Consider the following 17,447-nt stretch of genomic DNA (forward strand, 5'->3'; position numbering starts at 1 on the left):
CATTTTGACATTCAGTTTGGAGTTCAGGAGATTGTCTTGACCAGGACCACACCCCTAAATGCATTGAAGCAACTGCCATGTGATTGGTTGATTAGATAATTGCCTTAATGAGAAATTGAACAGGTGTTCCTAATAATCCTTTAGGTGAGTGTATATTGGAAGTAAATTCATTCTGGATCATTACAAATACTTTGCTTTAAAAGTACCAAGCAGTCACACAGTGAGAAAAAAGAAAATCTGTATAGAAAAACAAAGATGCACCGATAATCGTGTTATCGCATCGCAGCCCTCTGAATCATAATCGAATCATGAGGAGCCTAGAGATTCCCACCCTAGTGTTTTGGTCTGCCTCTTTCAAAGTCTGCTGAGTTTGCACAAGTGTTCGTATCTCGAGGACACACCCTGATCCACACGTGCTTCTGATTTTTGCTGCCTGGAGGGGGAGGGTCACTTTCACACACACACACACACACACACACACACACACACACACACACACACACACACACACACACACACACACACACACACACACATACTTACTTCCCCGTCCATTCATCCTTCCCTTGCCTTGAGGATGACCCCTCTCTGATAGTGACTCACACACACACACAGCTCTTCTTGGAAGAGGACTTTCGTTCTGAATCACTGCTGAAATTCCTCCCAAGGACACTTTCACCCATCTATCGCTTCTCATTAGGGGTACAAAGAGAATAGCCTGCTTATCAGCTGAGTAATTCGTGTTTTTAGTTCAGAGTCGATTAAATCCCTTGACAAGTGGATTTGTATTTCCTATATTGACATATTTGTTTTAGAAACAGGAAGTTTGGGTGGGATACATTCTTTAAGAAAAATAGCCTATAGGGATTAGTTGTCGCAACAGTGATTTGCTGTGTGCTTGTTGGGTGCAGTTGGGAGGGGCATTCTTTTTCTACAGAGCATTTGATTGGACAAAAATCTATGTAGTGCAGGATGAGTCATCAATATTTGTTGTCTAGTTCCTGAAGAGTAAGACTGTTCATTTTAAATAAATAACTGCTAAATGTGAATCTAAAAATTCTAACACACATGTACTACCTGGCCACAAAACTTGATTTAATGAAAGTATTTTTAGCATTTCTTTATCCATATTTATATTGAAGTGTCTTATCTCATTGTTTGATTAGACTTCAACAAGTTAAGGAGAAAAAGAAAGAAAAAAGAAATATAAATAAGAAGTGGACCACATTGCATTGTGGGATATATTATTCCATGTTGCTCACTACAAAAGCGCTAGATCAATTCTGATTCTGTATACTTGCTATATATTCCACAGTTCTGGAAAATTCATGTACATGTACATGCTCTGCTCTAAATTATTTCATGAGCTAATTGCACTTTTGTGAGTGCAATTACTATTAAATTATCTTTCAAAAAATCCTGTTCTGTGGGAACCAGAAATAGCAAGAGCATAACATAGTCTATTTGCACCTTTACTAACAAATCTGTGGCTTGAGTTACATGGAGGGTGTGCCACAGACCCGTATGGGTGGTGCTGTGCAGATCTGCCTGTTGTCGCAGATTGTGAGCGTAATCTGTAAATCTAATCAGAGCTGTATTGTGTTAAGCCTTTCACTCTCATTGTGTCAACACCACACTCTCAAAAAAGCTACTGGAAATGAGGATCTACAAAACCTGCTGGATTTAATCATATCTCAGAAGTTTTGTTTTGTCAGTGGCTTCAAAGCATCAGCAGAGTTTGATAACACACATACTCAATGACTCTAATAGTATTCTAACTATACTATATTAAATATATTATACTAAAATAACACTGCACACATCACACACACGCACTATATATTTGAATGAAACTGCTTCTGAATTAAACATGACACTGATTACAATTCCTTCTCTTGCTGTCTTTTGCAATCATTAGGTTTATTGATTTGGTGTGTGTGTGGTCTGTGATACGGTGGTAATGGTTGTTATCATCCTGAAGTTTATCATCTGCGCACCAGCCGCTGAGGCTATTGATTGTGTAACTCAGACACGGCCAGTCTTCTTCTTGACTTCTGAATGGTCAGTGGAGGCATTATCAATGTCATAGTCACAGTAAGAGTGCGTTTGGTTGGCTGGAGTGAACGCAGGACTGGCCCTGATCGGTTATCTCTGGTTCTACCCGATAGTTACCTCAGATTAAACCCACTCAACCGTAGACTGAGCTCACTGTTGCCATCTAGTGGTGGACAATGCTAAAGTCCTCACTAAAACAGTGTGTATATTCAGTGTAGCATACTTTATACTACAAAATGTGGACAAAATGTGCAGTATACAACAAGAGCACATGACAAGAAATACAGTATCCCATAATACAGCGTGTTCATCATTCAATCGCCAATTGTGCGTCACTAATTGTTTCACATACTAATTTTAAAAGCATAGAATATGAAAAAGTGTACTTGTATTCTTAAGCTTTTTTGGAGAGCAATATTTATAGTAATAGCTGCAATATAAAACAGAAAAAAAAATCTATATATCAGCTCTCACTGAAGGCTGAAACTTTTAAGGACTTCTTTATGGATCCATAATTATTTTATTTTTTTTGCACAAGTACATTTAAATAATCTTTTATAGATTTGTACTCAATTTGTACATGTACTTTTTTTTTGTCTTAGTTTGTTTTCATTATATTGTACTTATGATATTATGGTGTTAAATGTTTAATATGTATCTGCCATGTAGCCGGTGATGCTGATATGGCAATAAACTCAAATGCTACTAGTACTACTTTTACTGAACGCTGTGTTTTGACTCTTATCTGCTTTGACAGTACATCTATTTAAAAATAGATTATTGTTACTGTAAAGTTGTGTGTGTTTACTGGCATTTCTTATCTACAGGAAAGGTGTGTGTGTGTGTGTTGAGCTCGGATTAGTTTGTTTTAATTGGTTTCGGTATGCGGAACGTCAGAGGGGAAGTAAATGATTTTCAGATCATATTTCATCATCCCCTCTTTCAAATTGACCAGATTAGTTGAGTTTTTTTAACATATGTCAGGTACAGAGGTCAAAATAGTTCATCTGGAGGAAAGATACAATAACCTGGGCTTGTACCGTCATGTTCTGCGCAAAGCCTCATGGGGAGACAGTTATTGTGTGTGTTTATGCTACTAAAAAAACTCAGAAACTATTTTAAGAGGCTGTTACTCATGAGATGAGCCACAGGAGAGATCTGAGTTCATGGAAAGTGACTCTCTGTGCTTTCTGTGAGTGACGAACCCTGAAGATGAAGTGGAAATTGTTCAGGTCAACCACTCGCACACATCATACACACTAGGGCTGGGTAAAAAATATCGATTTCTCGATATTAATCGATTCTCATTTTTACGAACCGATATCGATTCTCAAGAATCAATTAGTCATCCTGTTTTCATTTGATGAATGAATGGAACATTGTAGCGCTCATCCCATCCAATAAATTGCAATAATCTTTGTGCTTTGTTACTATTGATACTAAATAAAGTCTCAAATTTCAAATTACGTCAATTTTCTTACGAAATTCAAAAACATAAATAGCGTTTTGAATTAATAAATAGCGGAGCGCACATGATCTCCTCTTCTGCCTTAATAATACCAGTTACAGCGCGAAATAAACATGAATGAACGTCTGAAAGTGTGTTAAAAGATAGAGTACAACTTATCGAAATCCGTATCATGTCACATGGAATCGCTCAATCAGTGTTTCAACCGTGGAAAGACATCAGTAAAACAGCTTGTAAACAATGTCATGTAACGTCACATTTACCTCAGAAAAAACATGTGAGACCATAAACTCGTTAGTCAGCTAGAAAAATTACCTCTAAAGAGGAACATTTTGCTAAATATATGCACCATATTACATATTCATTATAATTTTTAATGTTCTTCGATATTTAATGCATGTTTGAATAAATCTGGCAAGTTTTTATTACAGCCACCATTTAAATGTTTATATTTCATATAACTTTATTATTATAAAAATAAATAAAAGTGTAATTTAAGTGTTTGTATAGCTACAAATCAGTTCATTTTTACCTTCAATATTATAGTAGGCTAATGAAGCCTAGTAGGCTACAACTGACTCCCATAGTTTACAGCATTAGTTGAGATTTGTTTTCCTTGAGAAAATTTGCCATGTATTGTACCTGATATCCAAAATAATCAATATCGAATCGAATCGGAATCGAATTGCAAGCTTGCGAATCGAAATCGACTCGAATTGTGAAATTTGTGTCAATACCCAGCCCTAATACACACACATATGTTGTTTTTAAAGTGTCATATTTGAGGTTGGCTGTGTAAATATATCAGTGTAAATCTCGTATTATAGTTCTTGTTTGATCTAAATATTGATTGAGCGTGATTCCACCTCTCCTCCTCAGATTATGTATTTATTTAGTTTTGAACCACAGTACGTTTCAAAGGCAGAGTATCATCATTAGCATCAGCTGTTTACAACTACACACAGGTAATGACTTATTAGGAGAGGGTGTCAAAAATTAAATGTACTCTACTGTTCAAAAGTTTGGGGTTGGTAAGTTTTTGTTCTTTCAATGTTTTTGAAAGAAGTATCACCTCATCAAGCCTGCATTTATTTGATAAAAATACAGAAATATTATTACCATTTAAAATAATTGGAACAATTTCTAAGGAATCTATTTAATTTTTAAAAATATATTCACAGTGATCAAAGCTGTATTTTCAGCATCATTACTCCAGTCTTCAGTGTCACATGATCCTTCAGAAATCAGTCTAATATGATGATTTGCTGCTCAAGAAACATTTATTATCGATGTCAAAAGAACAGCATTTATTTGAAATAGAAATCTTGTAACATTATAAATGTCTTTGCTGTAACATTTAATGCATCCTTGGTGAATAATAGTATTAATTCCTTAAAAAAAAATCGTATTTGAACAGTAGTGTAACTTCTGCAGTGATAAGCTGCAATGCACAAGGCATTCACTGCTCCACTTTTAGGTCGATAGTCCTGCTTGTTGTCATCAAATTCTGCAAGTGGTGCCAGGTTGCAGATGAACCTGGCTTTCACACAAACTCTGTTGTCAGATGGACTAAAGTGAAAGTGCTTCTGAATATCACATTATCTTTGTGTGTCTGTGTTTAGGCTGAATCTGGTTATGGTTCCGAGTCCAGTTTGAGGAGACATGGATCAATGCTTTCCCTCACGTCTGCCACCAGCGGATACTCGGCCACCTCCACCTCCTCCTTTAAGGTGAGAAGAACACAAACCAAATGTCCAATATTGATCGGTGCCAATAAAAAAGCATAACTGCTATAGACTGATAAATATGCCATGCCTCCCTAGTCTGAAGTCAAATAAGTTTGCATATGTGCCCCACAGAAGGGTCACAGTCTGCGGGAGAAGCTGTCTGAGATGGAGACGTTTCGGGACATCTTGTGCAGGCAGGTGGACACGCTCCAGAAGTACTTCGACGGCTGTGCTGATGCTGTTCACAGAGACGAGCTCCAGAGGGACAAGAGTGAGTAGACGGAGCGTGAATGCGAGTCCGAATGGAGTGATTCTGCTGACAGGCATGTTTAGACAACGCTGAAACGTAGTCAGACTGCGGCAACATCCAGATTCCTCTGCATTGGTGCGGATCCTCTCGCTCTCTCTGGATGCATCTGTTGTTACAGCACAAGGGCCTGTTGATTCACACAAATGATCAACTGCCTCTTTTGTTTGTCCTAGTCCTTCCCCTGTACTACAGTATGCGTCTACAGTAGACTCTCAGTGTGTGAATGGGCCGATCTGGGCACCACCAACCACAGGGCAATGAGTTCACTCTGACTCTGTGTGTGTGTGTGTGTGTTTGTTTTCTCATCTCAGTCGTGGAGGATGATGAAGATGATTTTCCTACCACTCGCTCGGATGGAGAATTCCTGCATAACAATAATGGCAGCAAGGAGAAACGTGAGTGTGAGCACATTCTGATTTCTGCGTTTGTGAAAATTCAGCAGGTTTCACGCTCAATGAATTCTCTCTGATTCAGCTCGAGGAGGACACGGTACTGGGGCGGCACTGACAATTTGAGCAGTTTGTCCACTTAATTTACTCCAGTGATCCAGTAATTTGAGCCTATTGTAATGATTTGTGCGTAATCAATAGCATAAAGTCAGCATTTCTCCAGGTGAACTGCGTTTGAGATGTTTTCAGTGAGTTATGCATTTCTGCATTGCTTTGTTTTTTAGTGGAAAAACGATACGGCTAAATTATATGTGGTCATAACACCACATCAGCAACGTGTCCCAATCAAGTCTTTATTAAAAACAAAATATTGTGAAGCAACAAAGTCACAGCCTATATATACATGTATGTATGTATGTATAAAAATACATCTTAAATAATTTATATATTTTATATTAATATATTAATACATGTTATGTATCAATCTATAAAATATATTAATATAAAATATACAACTTATTAAAAATATATGTCTGTGTGTGTGTGTGTGTGTGTGTGTGTGTATATATATATATATATATATATATATATATCAAAATACATACAGTATATTAATGTGATCTAAAATACTTGGAAATATAACTGGGCAACTACTGGTAGTGGTTAGGAATAAAAACTCAGAATAACATGGAAGGGATTTTGTTTTATCGCTTCATAATAATAGTACGGTAGTAATAATTACCGGTATTATTATTATTGATATAGCGCCTTTCAGCACCTCAAGTTCGATTGATGTTTATTACGTTGTGCCTGCTTTGGACACTGTCTAGTAAAATAATGTCTTTAAGATTAATCTCCAAAGACAAGAGTGTAACTGAATTTGTTCTCTCTCCCCATCAGTATTCCAGTGTTTGAGTCATAAAGGCATTAATGGGATAGATTTTAAAGGAGAGGCCATCACGTTCAAGGCGACCACGGCGGGGATCTTGGCCACACTTTCTCACTGCATCGACCTGATGGTGAAGAGAGAGGACAGCTGGCAGAAGAGACTGGATAAGGTACGAGACATGTCTGGAGCTCGTCCTTGAGCTACTGAAATCAGGAGAGGGATGTTGTATCTGTCAGAGTCACAATCACAACAGCAATATGTCAACTGGCTGAGCGCTGAATTACAGAGCGAAACCTCCTCACAATGCACATCAGCCCTGGCAATTCACCGGCTACAGTAGTTGTAAGATTGCTAGAAATGTTATGTATTGATGCTATAGGGCTTCCTACTAATCAACTAATCATCCAGAGCAATAGTCAGCTTCAGTTTCAGTGTGACCTTTCAAATGTATTTGTTTTTTAAAAGTTTTCATATAAAAATAATGCCAGCCATTGACATTAAATAAATGCAAGTAAATAAAGTCACATGACTCATGACTTATCGGCACCGGCCCAAAGCATCAAATATGCTGCAGCTAATCGCCTAGTTTGTGCAGACTAGTGTGTCAAATTGAAATTATAAATGTTTCCTTAAACTATCTAACTTCTAACTTGTAACTAGAATGAAATGTTGAAATTATTACTAGTAATTACTTTAACTGAAATAAAAATAAATGAAAGCTATATAGAAATATAAAAAACTAATTAAAATGATATAAGCACCTTAAAAAATACTAAAACTTAAACTAAATTAAAGTGAAAATAAAAAGATACTATTAATAAATACTATATAAATAATTCTAAAATAAAACTGGTGCAATCTCGACTAATCTGATATAAGATGTATTCTGTCAGAGTTTGAGCCAATCAGAAAGTTTTGTGACTAATGTGACTGGACTATTAATTTTATTAATATATGCAGCAAACATCATCAGATTTTCAGACCTGCATTTCACCCTCCTGTTTTAACTACTGTAGTTTTATAGTGAACCAATATTTACTACCATGTTAAATCACTGCACTGCTGCTATAGCATCTTCTGCAAGTGCTGGTAATTTCCATGAAACAAATCATATCTGAGAGTTTGAGCATCGGTTTGGTGATGCTGTGCTTATAAACATGGAAAGCTGTTGTTTCTGTGAATGACTGCTGCGGTATCTTTGCCAGAAAAGTTAATCCAGCAGTTTTAATGGGTTTGGGTGTGAAAGTGGCGAGCGTGTGTTACAGAGATTGAGCTGAATGTGTCAGCAGTATTCAGCACAACACTGACATCTACATCCAGAACAATGGAGCGCTTCACAACAATCCTGCACCTATACAGTCTCTCGCTCTGCCCAGATCTACTCAAGCCAAGACATTAAACATTACGGTCAGCTAAAGTCTCATGCTTTCTACAGGAGATGGAGAAGAGGAGGAGGGTGGAAGAAGCGTATAAATCCGCTCTGTGTGAGCTGAAGAAGAAGTCTCATTTCGGAGGGCCCGATTACGAGGTGGGTTCGGTTTCTGTACGTGCGCTAATGCCTGCAGAACTTAAAAACAGAAGGCAGAGCTGTAAAGCGTAATAAGATGTTCATCTGGTTCTGTCCATCAGGAGGGTCCGAACAGCCTGATCAATGAAGACGAGTTCTTTGATGCCGTGGAGGCCGCTCTGGACCGACAAGACAAAATAGAAGAGCAGGTGAGTTATTACAGACAGCTCTGATACAGAATCAGTGTGTGTGTTGTGTGTATATTAGGGGTGTGACGGTTCAAAAATATCAACGTTTTACCATCAAAAGCAAATCCTAATGCAAACAATCAACCATTGATTATTCAGTTTCACTTTGAAGTACGTCACATTATGCAAGTTAATAATGTGTTTAATCATTAACATGTATGTTTTTATAGTCTCAGTGTGAGAAGAGCAGGATACTGAGGAGTAATTCAGTGCCTTCAGGAGACGCCTACTCCACCGTGGGCTCGCACCGATTCGCTGAGAAGGTGAGTTTGTTCTTCTTCATGGTCTTCTCATCACGATCATCTTCCTGTGTCCCTGTTGTCTCAGTCCATTTTCTTTATTTCTGCACTCCTGATGAAGCTGCATTTCTCTCTTCTTCCTCACCTGTGTAGCCCCTCTCTCGCCCTTCCTCTCCCTCATCTTCTGCTGTAGTCTTCACTCCTTCACTCTATGAGCACCGATTCAGTGCTGAGGTAACAGCGCCCTCTAGCACACTCATCCGACACTCATTACAAGCTGTTGACTGGATGTTACATTACTGATGCATTTGCACCTATTTGCAGGCATATATATAAGTCAACTATGTTAAAGGTGCCCTAGAATGGGGTTATTTTATTATTTTATAATGTTTCCTGGGTTGCCCTTATAATGTTAGTATTTTTTTAATCAAAAATAGTCATCATTTAGAAATAAAAGGATTTTTCCTAGCCTGATTTTAGCCTCTGATTTGAACGCTCCAGTGTTTCCCCTACCATTGTTTTGGGGGGGGGGGCGGCCCGCCCCCCCAAAACAACCCCCCGCCCCCCCTAAATTGCTGACGAAATCCAGTCATAAAAAATAAATTTACTGTATAACGCGGAATTTCATGGAATTTGTCAATCTTTTGAGGAATAAATAGAAAGCAGTTCAGTACACTTGAAATCAAATCGCGATGTAGACAAGTGTGTGTGGATATTAAACCACAAAGACAATTTAAATACGAATCCTGCTTGTTCTGTGTGAATGAATGGTGCAGCCGACGCGCAGTTTCATTTACCACACACACACACACACACACACACTGAAGCACGTATGACGCTTGCACAGTTTTTTTGCCTATATGAAGACACAAATGCATAAACTTCCTCTCTAGGCTCTAGATCCACTCCGAAAGTCACTTCGTGATAATTTCACCGCTTCATTTGAGAAAAACTATCATTATGACAAACACAGAAACTCAAAAGGTCTTCACGGCAACCCGTCAAAATAAAAGTTCGGTTTAACTTGACAGAAATATATTACTGTTGTACAGTAGAATTTAGATATGTCCCAATGTAATAATACTAACACTAATCCAAATAAATTGTCATCAAAACTGAATTTTTTAGGAATAATCCATGTTTTTTAATTTTAACAGTAAAGCTCATTGTGCAGCACGTTATTTGACAAAAAGTTTATTTAATTTCATATGATTAAAATTGATGATAAATGATCAAATTTGTGTTTTATGTCTTCATTTTATTACCAGAAAAAACACAACACAGAATTAGTGAATTTTTTTTAAAAATGTTGTATACGTTTAATGATTCATAATACACTATTTCAATTAATTAGACATGCTTTTTGATTGCTAAAAAATTTACACCACGTATCCGTAACACGCCCGCTCCGCAACACTAGCAGTCCCCCCCCCCCCCCCCCCCCTCAGAAAAAAAAATCCTAGGGGAAACACTGCGCTCTGTTTGAAGGGGCGTGTCTGCTGTGGGATTCAGTGTATCCGCCCACTGCTGTGATTGGCTGACATGCTTGCATATGAAACGGCTACATGTGAAACTCTCTCGAATACTTTTACTACAGCTATTATACGTTTTTACTATTACAGCTATCGAGATTAACGAATCGTGAGATGTTTTTAAAGTATTTAGATCTATTCCCATCACATAAAATGTTGCCGTGATGAGCATTGAGCAATCAGATGACAGTCTGTTGATCGCGAGAATGAAGATCTTATCATAAACAGTATTGAACGATTTTGAGAGAACGATTACCTGTCTAACTTTGGGAAGTTGTGTCGGCGCATTTCCAGAGAAAATAAAATTAAGCCATTGTTACTTCAGTGGCTTGGATGAAGGAACTAAAGAATACTTTTGTGTTCATGTGTACATCCAAACACTGAGCAACTGCTATGCTTCGGCTGCGCTGTTCCGCCTGGCATTGAACATGGGCTGGCATATGCACATTTTTGGAGTCGTACATATTAATGATCCCGACTGTTGCGTCACAGTCGGTGTTATGTGGAGATTCGCCTATTTTTCAGGGGTGTTTTTCAAAAACGAGATTTAAATAAGGAGGAGAAAACAATGGTGTTTGAGACTCACTGTATGTCATGTCCATGTACTGAACTCTTGTTATTTAACTATGCCAAAATAATTTCAATTTCACATTCTAGGGCACCTTTAACAACACATTAAAACCACATAGTCTGCCTTGTTACCTCTATTTTCTTCTGTTTTTGTGCTTTTTGAAATTACAGCTAATGATACTTTTTGAAATCACAATTTGCACGTTCAGTAATTTCTTGGAACTATCTAAGTCACTATGACATCAAAATGAAGCAAATATGCTTTCTTAATTCATGTTCCTGGTTTTATTATTAAATCACATGGTCTTTTATGTGTAAAATAAAATGTTTGCATGTTTGCACTATGTAAATAAATTAAGTAGTTATACTTTAGTTATACTGGTGTATATATTTATACCAATAATATGTCTTAGTAAGATCATATTGTTTTATGATCAAAGCTCTTTTGTTTTAATTATAGGGCAAAACATATAATGCAATGTAAGACAATGATGTTCGAAATATGGGCAAATGTTCCTCAAAATCCTGATGGTTCATATTTGATTCTCGCATTTTAAATAGCGGTTTCGTCATTTGTATTTGATCATTTACTGTTGTATCTGATGCAGCCTTTCTAAACCCAGCAATTTAATGCCTGTAATAAAGTTTACAGTCATAATATAATAAACCCAGCAATATAATGAAAGTAACTGATGCGTTTCATTTGGGAATACTGTTTCAGTGACTGGTATATTACAGAAGTGCAGTGGGTTGTGAAAGGAGTTTCATGTTGACTGATTGCTGCTCAGTTTTAGTGTTCTTTATCTAGATCCTCTTAAATGAGGGCATGACCTCTGACCTTCTTGTTCTGCTTTGTTTTGGGCAGGTGGAGGAGATGGTGAAGAATCACATGACCTACTCTCTGCAGGACGTGGGTGGAGACGCTAACTGGCAGCTCGTGGTGGAGGAGGGAGAGATGAAGGTGAGCTCAACAGTACGGCCACATACAGGACGTTCAGAACAGTGACCGTATGGAAAGAGAGTAGTTCAAATGATTTAAACGCGCGCTCTTTAGCCCAATATTTGTGCGTTTTATGCAGTGTATTTGGTAGCATGTTATATTAGTATTTGTTAATGTTTTAAATTGAGTTTTATTTTTATATTTCAGGCTTTCATTTTAATTTAAGGCGTTTTGTTTTTTTATATTTAGTTTTTTATTTCAGTTTTGGTTTTCTCTAATGTTTTGAATTAGTTTTTTCAGCTTTCAGTTTAATTTTAGTTTAAATTAACACTTTTTTAGTTTATTTTTTAATATATATATATATTTTTATTATTATTTCAGTTTTAGTTTAAGTTGATGTTTATAGTTGGGTTTTATTTTTATATTTGTAGCTTTCATTTTTTATTTTAGTTTAGATGTTTGTTTTTTGTTTTTATTATTTATATTTTATATAATTTATATATATGTATATTTATTTTAGTTTTAGAATTAATTTATTTAAAGTTAGTTCTCAAGGCAACATTTCTTATTTTCAGTTAGTTTCATGTTATCATCTAATATTTATATTTGATTTTTATTTCAAAATGTAAAAAAAAAAAATGTAGTTTGTTTTTTTTGTTAACAATATCACTTCTATGTATGTTTGTGCCTCATCATAACATTAGCTTAGCATCGTGTGATCAAACTACTGGAATCAGTCACTTTTGAGATTCATTTAAAATGGTGCCTGATAAGGTTAAAACTGGGTCTAAAATTCAATCTAATGTGTGTGTTTTCTCTCTCTCTCTGTGTGTGTCAGGTGTACCGGAGGGAGGTGGAGGAGAACGGGATCGTGCTGGACCCGCTGAAGGCCACACACTCTGTCAAAGGGGTCACAGGTCATGAGGTCTGCCACTACTTCTGGGACACGGATGTCCGTAACGATTGGGAGAGTGAGTGCGCACACACACACACACACACACACACACACACACACACACTCAGAACTACATTTAGTTGTGTTCAGCTCGTCTGGCATCATTTATATCAGGTCTCGTTTTTGTCTCCAGCTACTGTTGAAAACTTCAGCGTAGTGGAAACGTTGTCGGATAACGCCGTCATCATCTACCAGACTCATAAGGTGAGAAGAAGAGTGTGTGAGTGACACTGGGCTCAGTGGAAGAGCACTTCCTCATGCTGTGTTTTCCTCGTGCAGAGAGTGTGGCCAGCGTCCCAGAGAGACGTCCTGTATCTGTCTGCCATCCGCAAGATCGTGGCCAATAACGAGAACGATCCAGACACGTGGCTCGTCTGCAACTTCTCAGTCGACCACGAGAAAGCCCAGGTGAGTCGGTCTCTATGGCAACCGCTGAGTCAGCATGTTTATGATTAACCGAGCAGCAGTTCAATGAGTTTACAGGGTTATGTTATGTGGATCTCTTCTGACTTCTAGAAACATTGATTCAGATTTTGTGCATTTACTGCAAAGTTACAAAGTCCCTCCAGCAGGAGTTCTTCTCTATATCAGTGTCAGTGTTTCTGAACTCCCTGAAACGCCTCTATTGTAGTCTTCAGTTTCTTCCGGGAACAAACACGCCACAATATTCCTCATTTGAATAATTCATACGCAGAATATAGGGGCGGGGCCTGGTCGAGTTAGTTAGTAGTGTGTTGAAACTGGTGGTTATGATAAGGGACGTTCGTTCGTTTATTTATTTATATAGCACCTTACAGGCCACCACTGTAGCTCCAAAGTGCTGTACATTGCAATAAAAAGCAACAGAACAATAAGACAAAACATAAAAACATCCATGTGCTAATGTACTAAAATGCCGAAGAGTACAGATAAGATTTTAAGTGGTCCTTAAAACATTAAGAGTCAAGGAAGATCAAACATCCAGTGGGAGATTATTCCACAATCTAGGACCAGCGACAGAGAAAGCACGATCACCCTTCAGTTTGAGGCGCGCACGAGGAATAGTAGGACATTTCCCAAACACACTCAAAGCGCTCGACCAATCACAACACACTGCTCCAGCCGACCAATCAGAGCACTGTGTGCTTTTCAGAAGGAGGGGCTTCATAGAGACGGGAACTAAACAGAGCGTTACTGACAGACTGGGAAGAGAGGAGCCGCAACCGTGACAAATATGAGAAAAGTAATGAACATTGAAGCATTAGCCTGTTCTAGTCAATCAAGATTTGGGGCATAATATGGGCTCTTTAAATGTAGTTAAATTGTTAAAGAGAGGTTCTATGATACAGTGAGCATGTAGGCTTATTTCTGAAGACGCTGTATAATTAATTTATGACTTGATCCAGTAGTGTTAGTAATACTAACACTAACATGTACTGCGTTAGATTAAACTGAGAGGGGTCATGGCACTTGCATATTGTTGTCCTACTGTTAGTTTAACCGCTTCTATTGTTCTCATCTGTAAGTCGCTTTGGATAAAAGCGTCTGCTAAATGAATAAATGTAAAATGTAAATGACTCATTGTTTGATTGTTTTTGTCTTCATGCAGCCAAACAACAGATGTGTGCGTGCTAAAATCAACATTGGGATGATCTGCCAGACGCTGGTCAGTCCACCAGAGGGCAACAAAGAGATCAGCAGAGACAACATCCTGTGCAAAATCACATATGTGGCCAACGGTACTTCTGACATATAATCTCTCTATATAGAAATAACATGAACATTTATCAATATTTCTAAATGTTTTCTGTTCATGTAAATGCATTAGTGTGGTGAGAATACCACGACTGTAGGGACATCTGTTCAACACAAGCCTGCTTGTTCATAAATAAGGTGCATATATATATATATGAACGCTGACTGGACGTTTGTCTGTTGTTGTGTCAGTGAATCCTGGCGGCTGGGCTCCTGCGTCTGTCCTGAGGGCCGTGGCCAAGAGAGAATATCCCAAATTCCTCAAGCGCTTCACTTCCTACGTCCAGGAGAAAACTGCCGGAAAGCCCATCCTCTTCTGAGCACCAGGTACATCAAACTCCAGCACACGAGGACCAGTTTCATGCCAACAGTGGCGAGAATGGGGAAAAGAGATCAGGCAGAGTTAAAGCTACACACTCAGTCTGCTCTAAAATACAGATTAGTATTATTATAGGTTCATCAAAGTGTATTTGGGTAATGTAAAGACATGGTTTGGAAGATGTTTTTTTTTACACTTAATCAATCATTTTTTTTAAACCGTTTTTTAATGCATGTTCATGTTGTCTTTAAAAAAATCCTTATTTTCAGATATAAAAATGATTAAACATTTTAAACTTGTTTTTATTTTTGTTTATGCACAAATACCTTAAGAAATGTATTACACATTGTTAACGTTAGTCGATGCATTAAATCATGTTAAAGGTGCAGTGTGTAATATTTAGGGGGATATGTTGACAGAAATGCAATATCATATACATAACTCTGTTCAGTGGTGTATAAAGACCTTACTTAATGAACCGTTATGTTTTTATTAGCTTAGAATGAGCCATTTCTATCTACACACACCGTGGGTCCACTTACAATGAAATGCGCTGACATGTTTCTACAGTGGCCCTGAGTGGACAAATGCGTTTCGTCAATAGCCGCGTTTCCACTGCCAGGCCAGGGCAGAGCTGTGCTAGTGCGTGCCAGAGCCAGTCGCGTTTCCACTGTCACTTCCGGGGCTTGATCAGGGCTTACTCGGGGCCAACGGCGAATACCTTGGGCCAAAGCGGGCCAGCTCGGGCTAGAGGCGTGGTCAAGGTAAAGGGCAAAGTTTATCGGTGTTATGGAACGTTATGATCTGAAGCAAGATGCACATTTCACTTTTTTATATCGCGCAAAATAATCGCTGCTCGAAATGGTGAATCGCCTGTAACTTACTGGTCTGTCGAAGATACCAAAGCTCTTCTGACCATTTGGGCAGAAGAAAGTGTACAACATCAATTTGACGGCGTGTGAAGAAATGAAGACGTTATAAAATACATCGATGCTGAACTTTCTAAGCTAAGCATTCAGCGAGCAACGCTTCAAGTTCAGGAAAAAAAAAGTTGCGGGCGCAGTATTGTACAAGGCGATTCAAACGCACAATGGACAAAGCGGAGCTCAGAGAAGGAACTTTCTAAATTCTATGGTTCGACTTGATGGACGGTGTGCTGGGTCACCGTCCCTTTGTTAGTGGCGACTCGCGAGACAATCTGGACACTATTGCAGGCTGCAGCCACGGCCGGTGAGTTAATATACATGCTATCTTCCTAACTTAAAAAATAAATAAATTCATAATACCCACTCAAATGGGTTGGGTTGTATGACGTTTGATCCAGAAAGGCGTGTTAGGGGCGGGGTTTAGGGCAGCGCTGCGGGGCTACTGGCCCAGCAGTGGAAACGCAAGCCCGGTGCTTAAGGCCCGAGGCCACTGGCTCGGCTCGGCTCGCTGTTAGCCCTGGCCCGGCAGTGGAAACGCGGCTACTGTTGTTCTTCGTGCAAAGAAGCGAGCTAAAGTCAGTGAATAAAACACAAGTAACAATAATATTCGCAATAACATATCGTTTTACTGAATAATCAAGTAAACCTAATTTCTTAATTTATCTTTGTAAAGAAACCTCATTGCTTAACTGGCTACTTTCTGCTGTCTCATACGATGACATCACTTCCTGTCGGCCACCGAAACTTCTGTTGGGTGCAATTCACAACCTCACCACTAGATGCCGCTACAAATTACACACTGCACCTTTAACTAATGGGGCCTTATTGTAAAGTGTTAGTTATGTTATAGTTATTATAGTGTAATAGATGATTAATGTCTGTTTTTGATCTGTCCTCTGCAGTTCCCCAGTTCTGCTGTCAGTGTGTCTGAGCGCGTCCAGTTCCCACACACTCCTGCAGTCGTGTCTTCATCAGCGGCCCACCGGCAGACACGTGAAGCCCTTCTGTAGCGCCACACTAGTTCACACAGGCCCGTGTGTCTGCCAGAGGGCTATATTGAGACAAGTATATATGTATGTATGTAAGTAAGTGAGATGGGAAGTTTATATATATATATATCGGAGAGTTTTGAAGCTGAACACACGAGACCGGCTGTTTTAGTCCTGATTATTAGTGTTTTTCTGTTTAGAACAAACATTTCAGCTTTGCTTTCATTGTCCTCGTATAATCGTCAACGTTCAGTATGGAATGGAAGGCATGTTTGTGAATGACCTGTGAACCTGCCTTTCGTCTCGATGTTCGCCGTCTCTTTGATGAAGCGCAGAGTCTGACGCTGACGAAGAGCTGATCTGGACGATTCTTTAGTTATATCCGTGTGTCAGCAGCTGACGTACCGTAGCACAATTACAGATCCATCGCGACAGGCAAACGATTTTAATACGTCGGACGAACTTTGCGCGCAGATTATTTGTATATAATTTCATTATTGCTTAAGATCGTCAGTCGATGCTTTTACCTGACTAATCCAACTCCATATGCCTTAGTGTGTGTGTGTGTGTGAGAGAGAGAGAGAGCGATGAGAAGTGTGTATTGCACTCAAACGTTTCTAGAAAGTGCCTCATTATTGATCTGGTACGTC

The 17,447-nt window shown here is 38.6% G+C and overlaps 1 protein-coding gene across 3 annotated transcripts in view; it reads left to right on the top strand.

The window, feature by feature from the left end:
- Positions 1-16,954, top strand: part of LOC130073043 (ceramide transfer protein) — a 38,249-nt gene extending 21,295 nt beyond the window's left edge. The window contains exons 4-18 of one of the 3 annotated variants that reach the window (XM_056238438.1): positions 5,146-5,253; positions 5,383-5,521; positions 5,872-5,955; positions 6,850-7,007; positions 8,274-8,366; positions 8,468-8,554; positions 8,764-8,856; positions 8,986-9,066; positions 11,800-11,895; positions 12,713-12,845; positions 12,963-13,033; positions 13,109-13,237; positions 14,418-14,547; positions 14,756-14,890; positions 16,719-16,954. In XM_056238438.1, the coding sequence (XP_056094413.1) occupies positions 5,146-5,253; positions 5,383-5,521; positions 5,872-5,955; positions 6,850-7,007; positions 8,274-8,366; positions 8,468-8,554; positions 8,764-8,856; positions 8,986-9,066; positions 11,800-11,895; positions 12,713-12,845; positions 12,963-13,033; positions 13,109-13,237; positions 14,418-14,547; positions 14,756-14,883 (1,530 nt within the window). In that variant the 3' untranslated portion in view covers positions 14,884-14,890; positions 16,719-16,954. Of the gene's footprint in view, positions 1-5,145; positions 5,254-5,382; positions 5,522-5,871; positions 5,956-6,849; positions 7,008-8,273; positions 8,367-8,467; positions 8,555-8,763; positions 8,857-8,985; positions 9,067-11,799; positions 11,896-12,712; positions 12,846-12,962; positions 13,034-13,108; positions 13,238-14,417; positions 14,548-14,755; positions 14,891-16,710 lie in introns of all 3 variants that reach the window. The other 2 variants (XM_056238439.1, XM_056238440.1) reach the window with 2 other exon arrangements.
- The last annotated feature ends 493 nt before the right edge of the window (positions 16,955-17,447 follow it).

The sequence above is a fragment of the Rhinichthys klamathensis genome, unplaced genomic scaffold (genome assembly GCF_029890125.1).
Source record: "Rhinichthys klamathensis goyatoka isolate OS25496 unplaced genomic scaffold, OSU_Roscu_1.1 h1tg000523l_1, whole genome shotgun sequence".
Taxonomy (NCBI): Eukaryota; Metazoa; Chordata; class Actinopteri; order Cypriniformes; family Leuciscidae; genus Rhinichthys; species Rhinichthys klamathensis.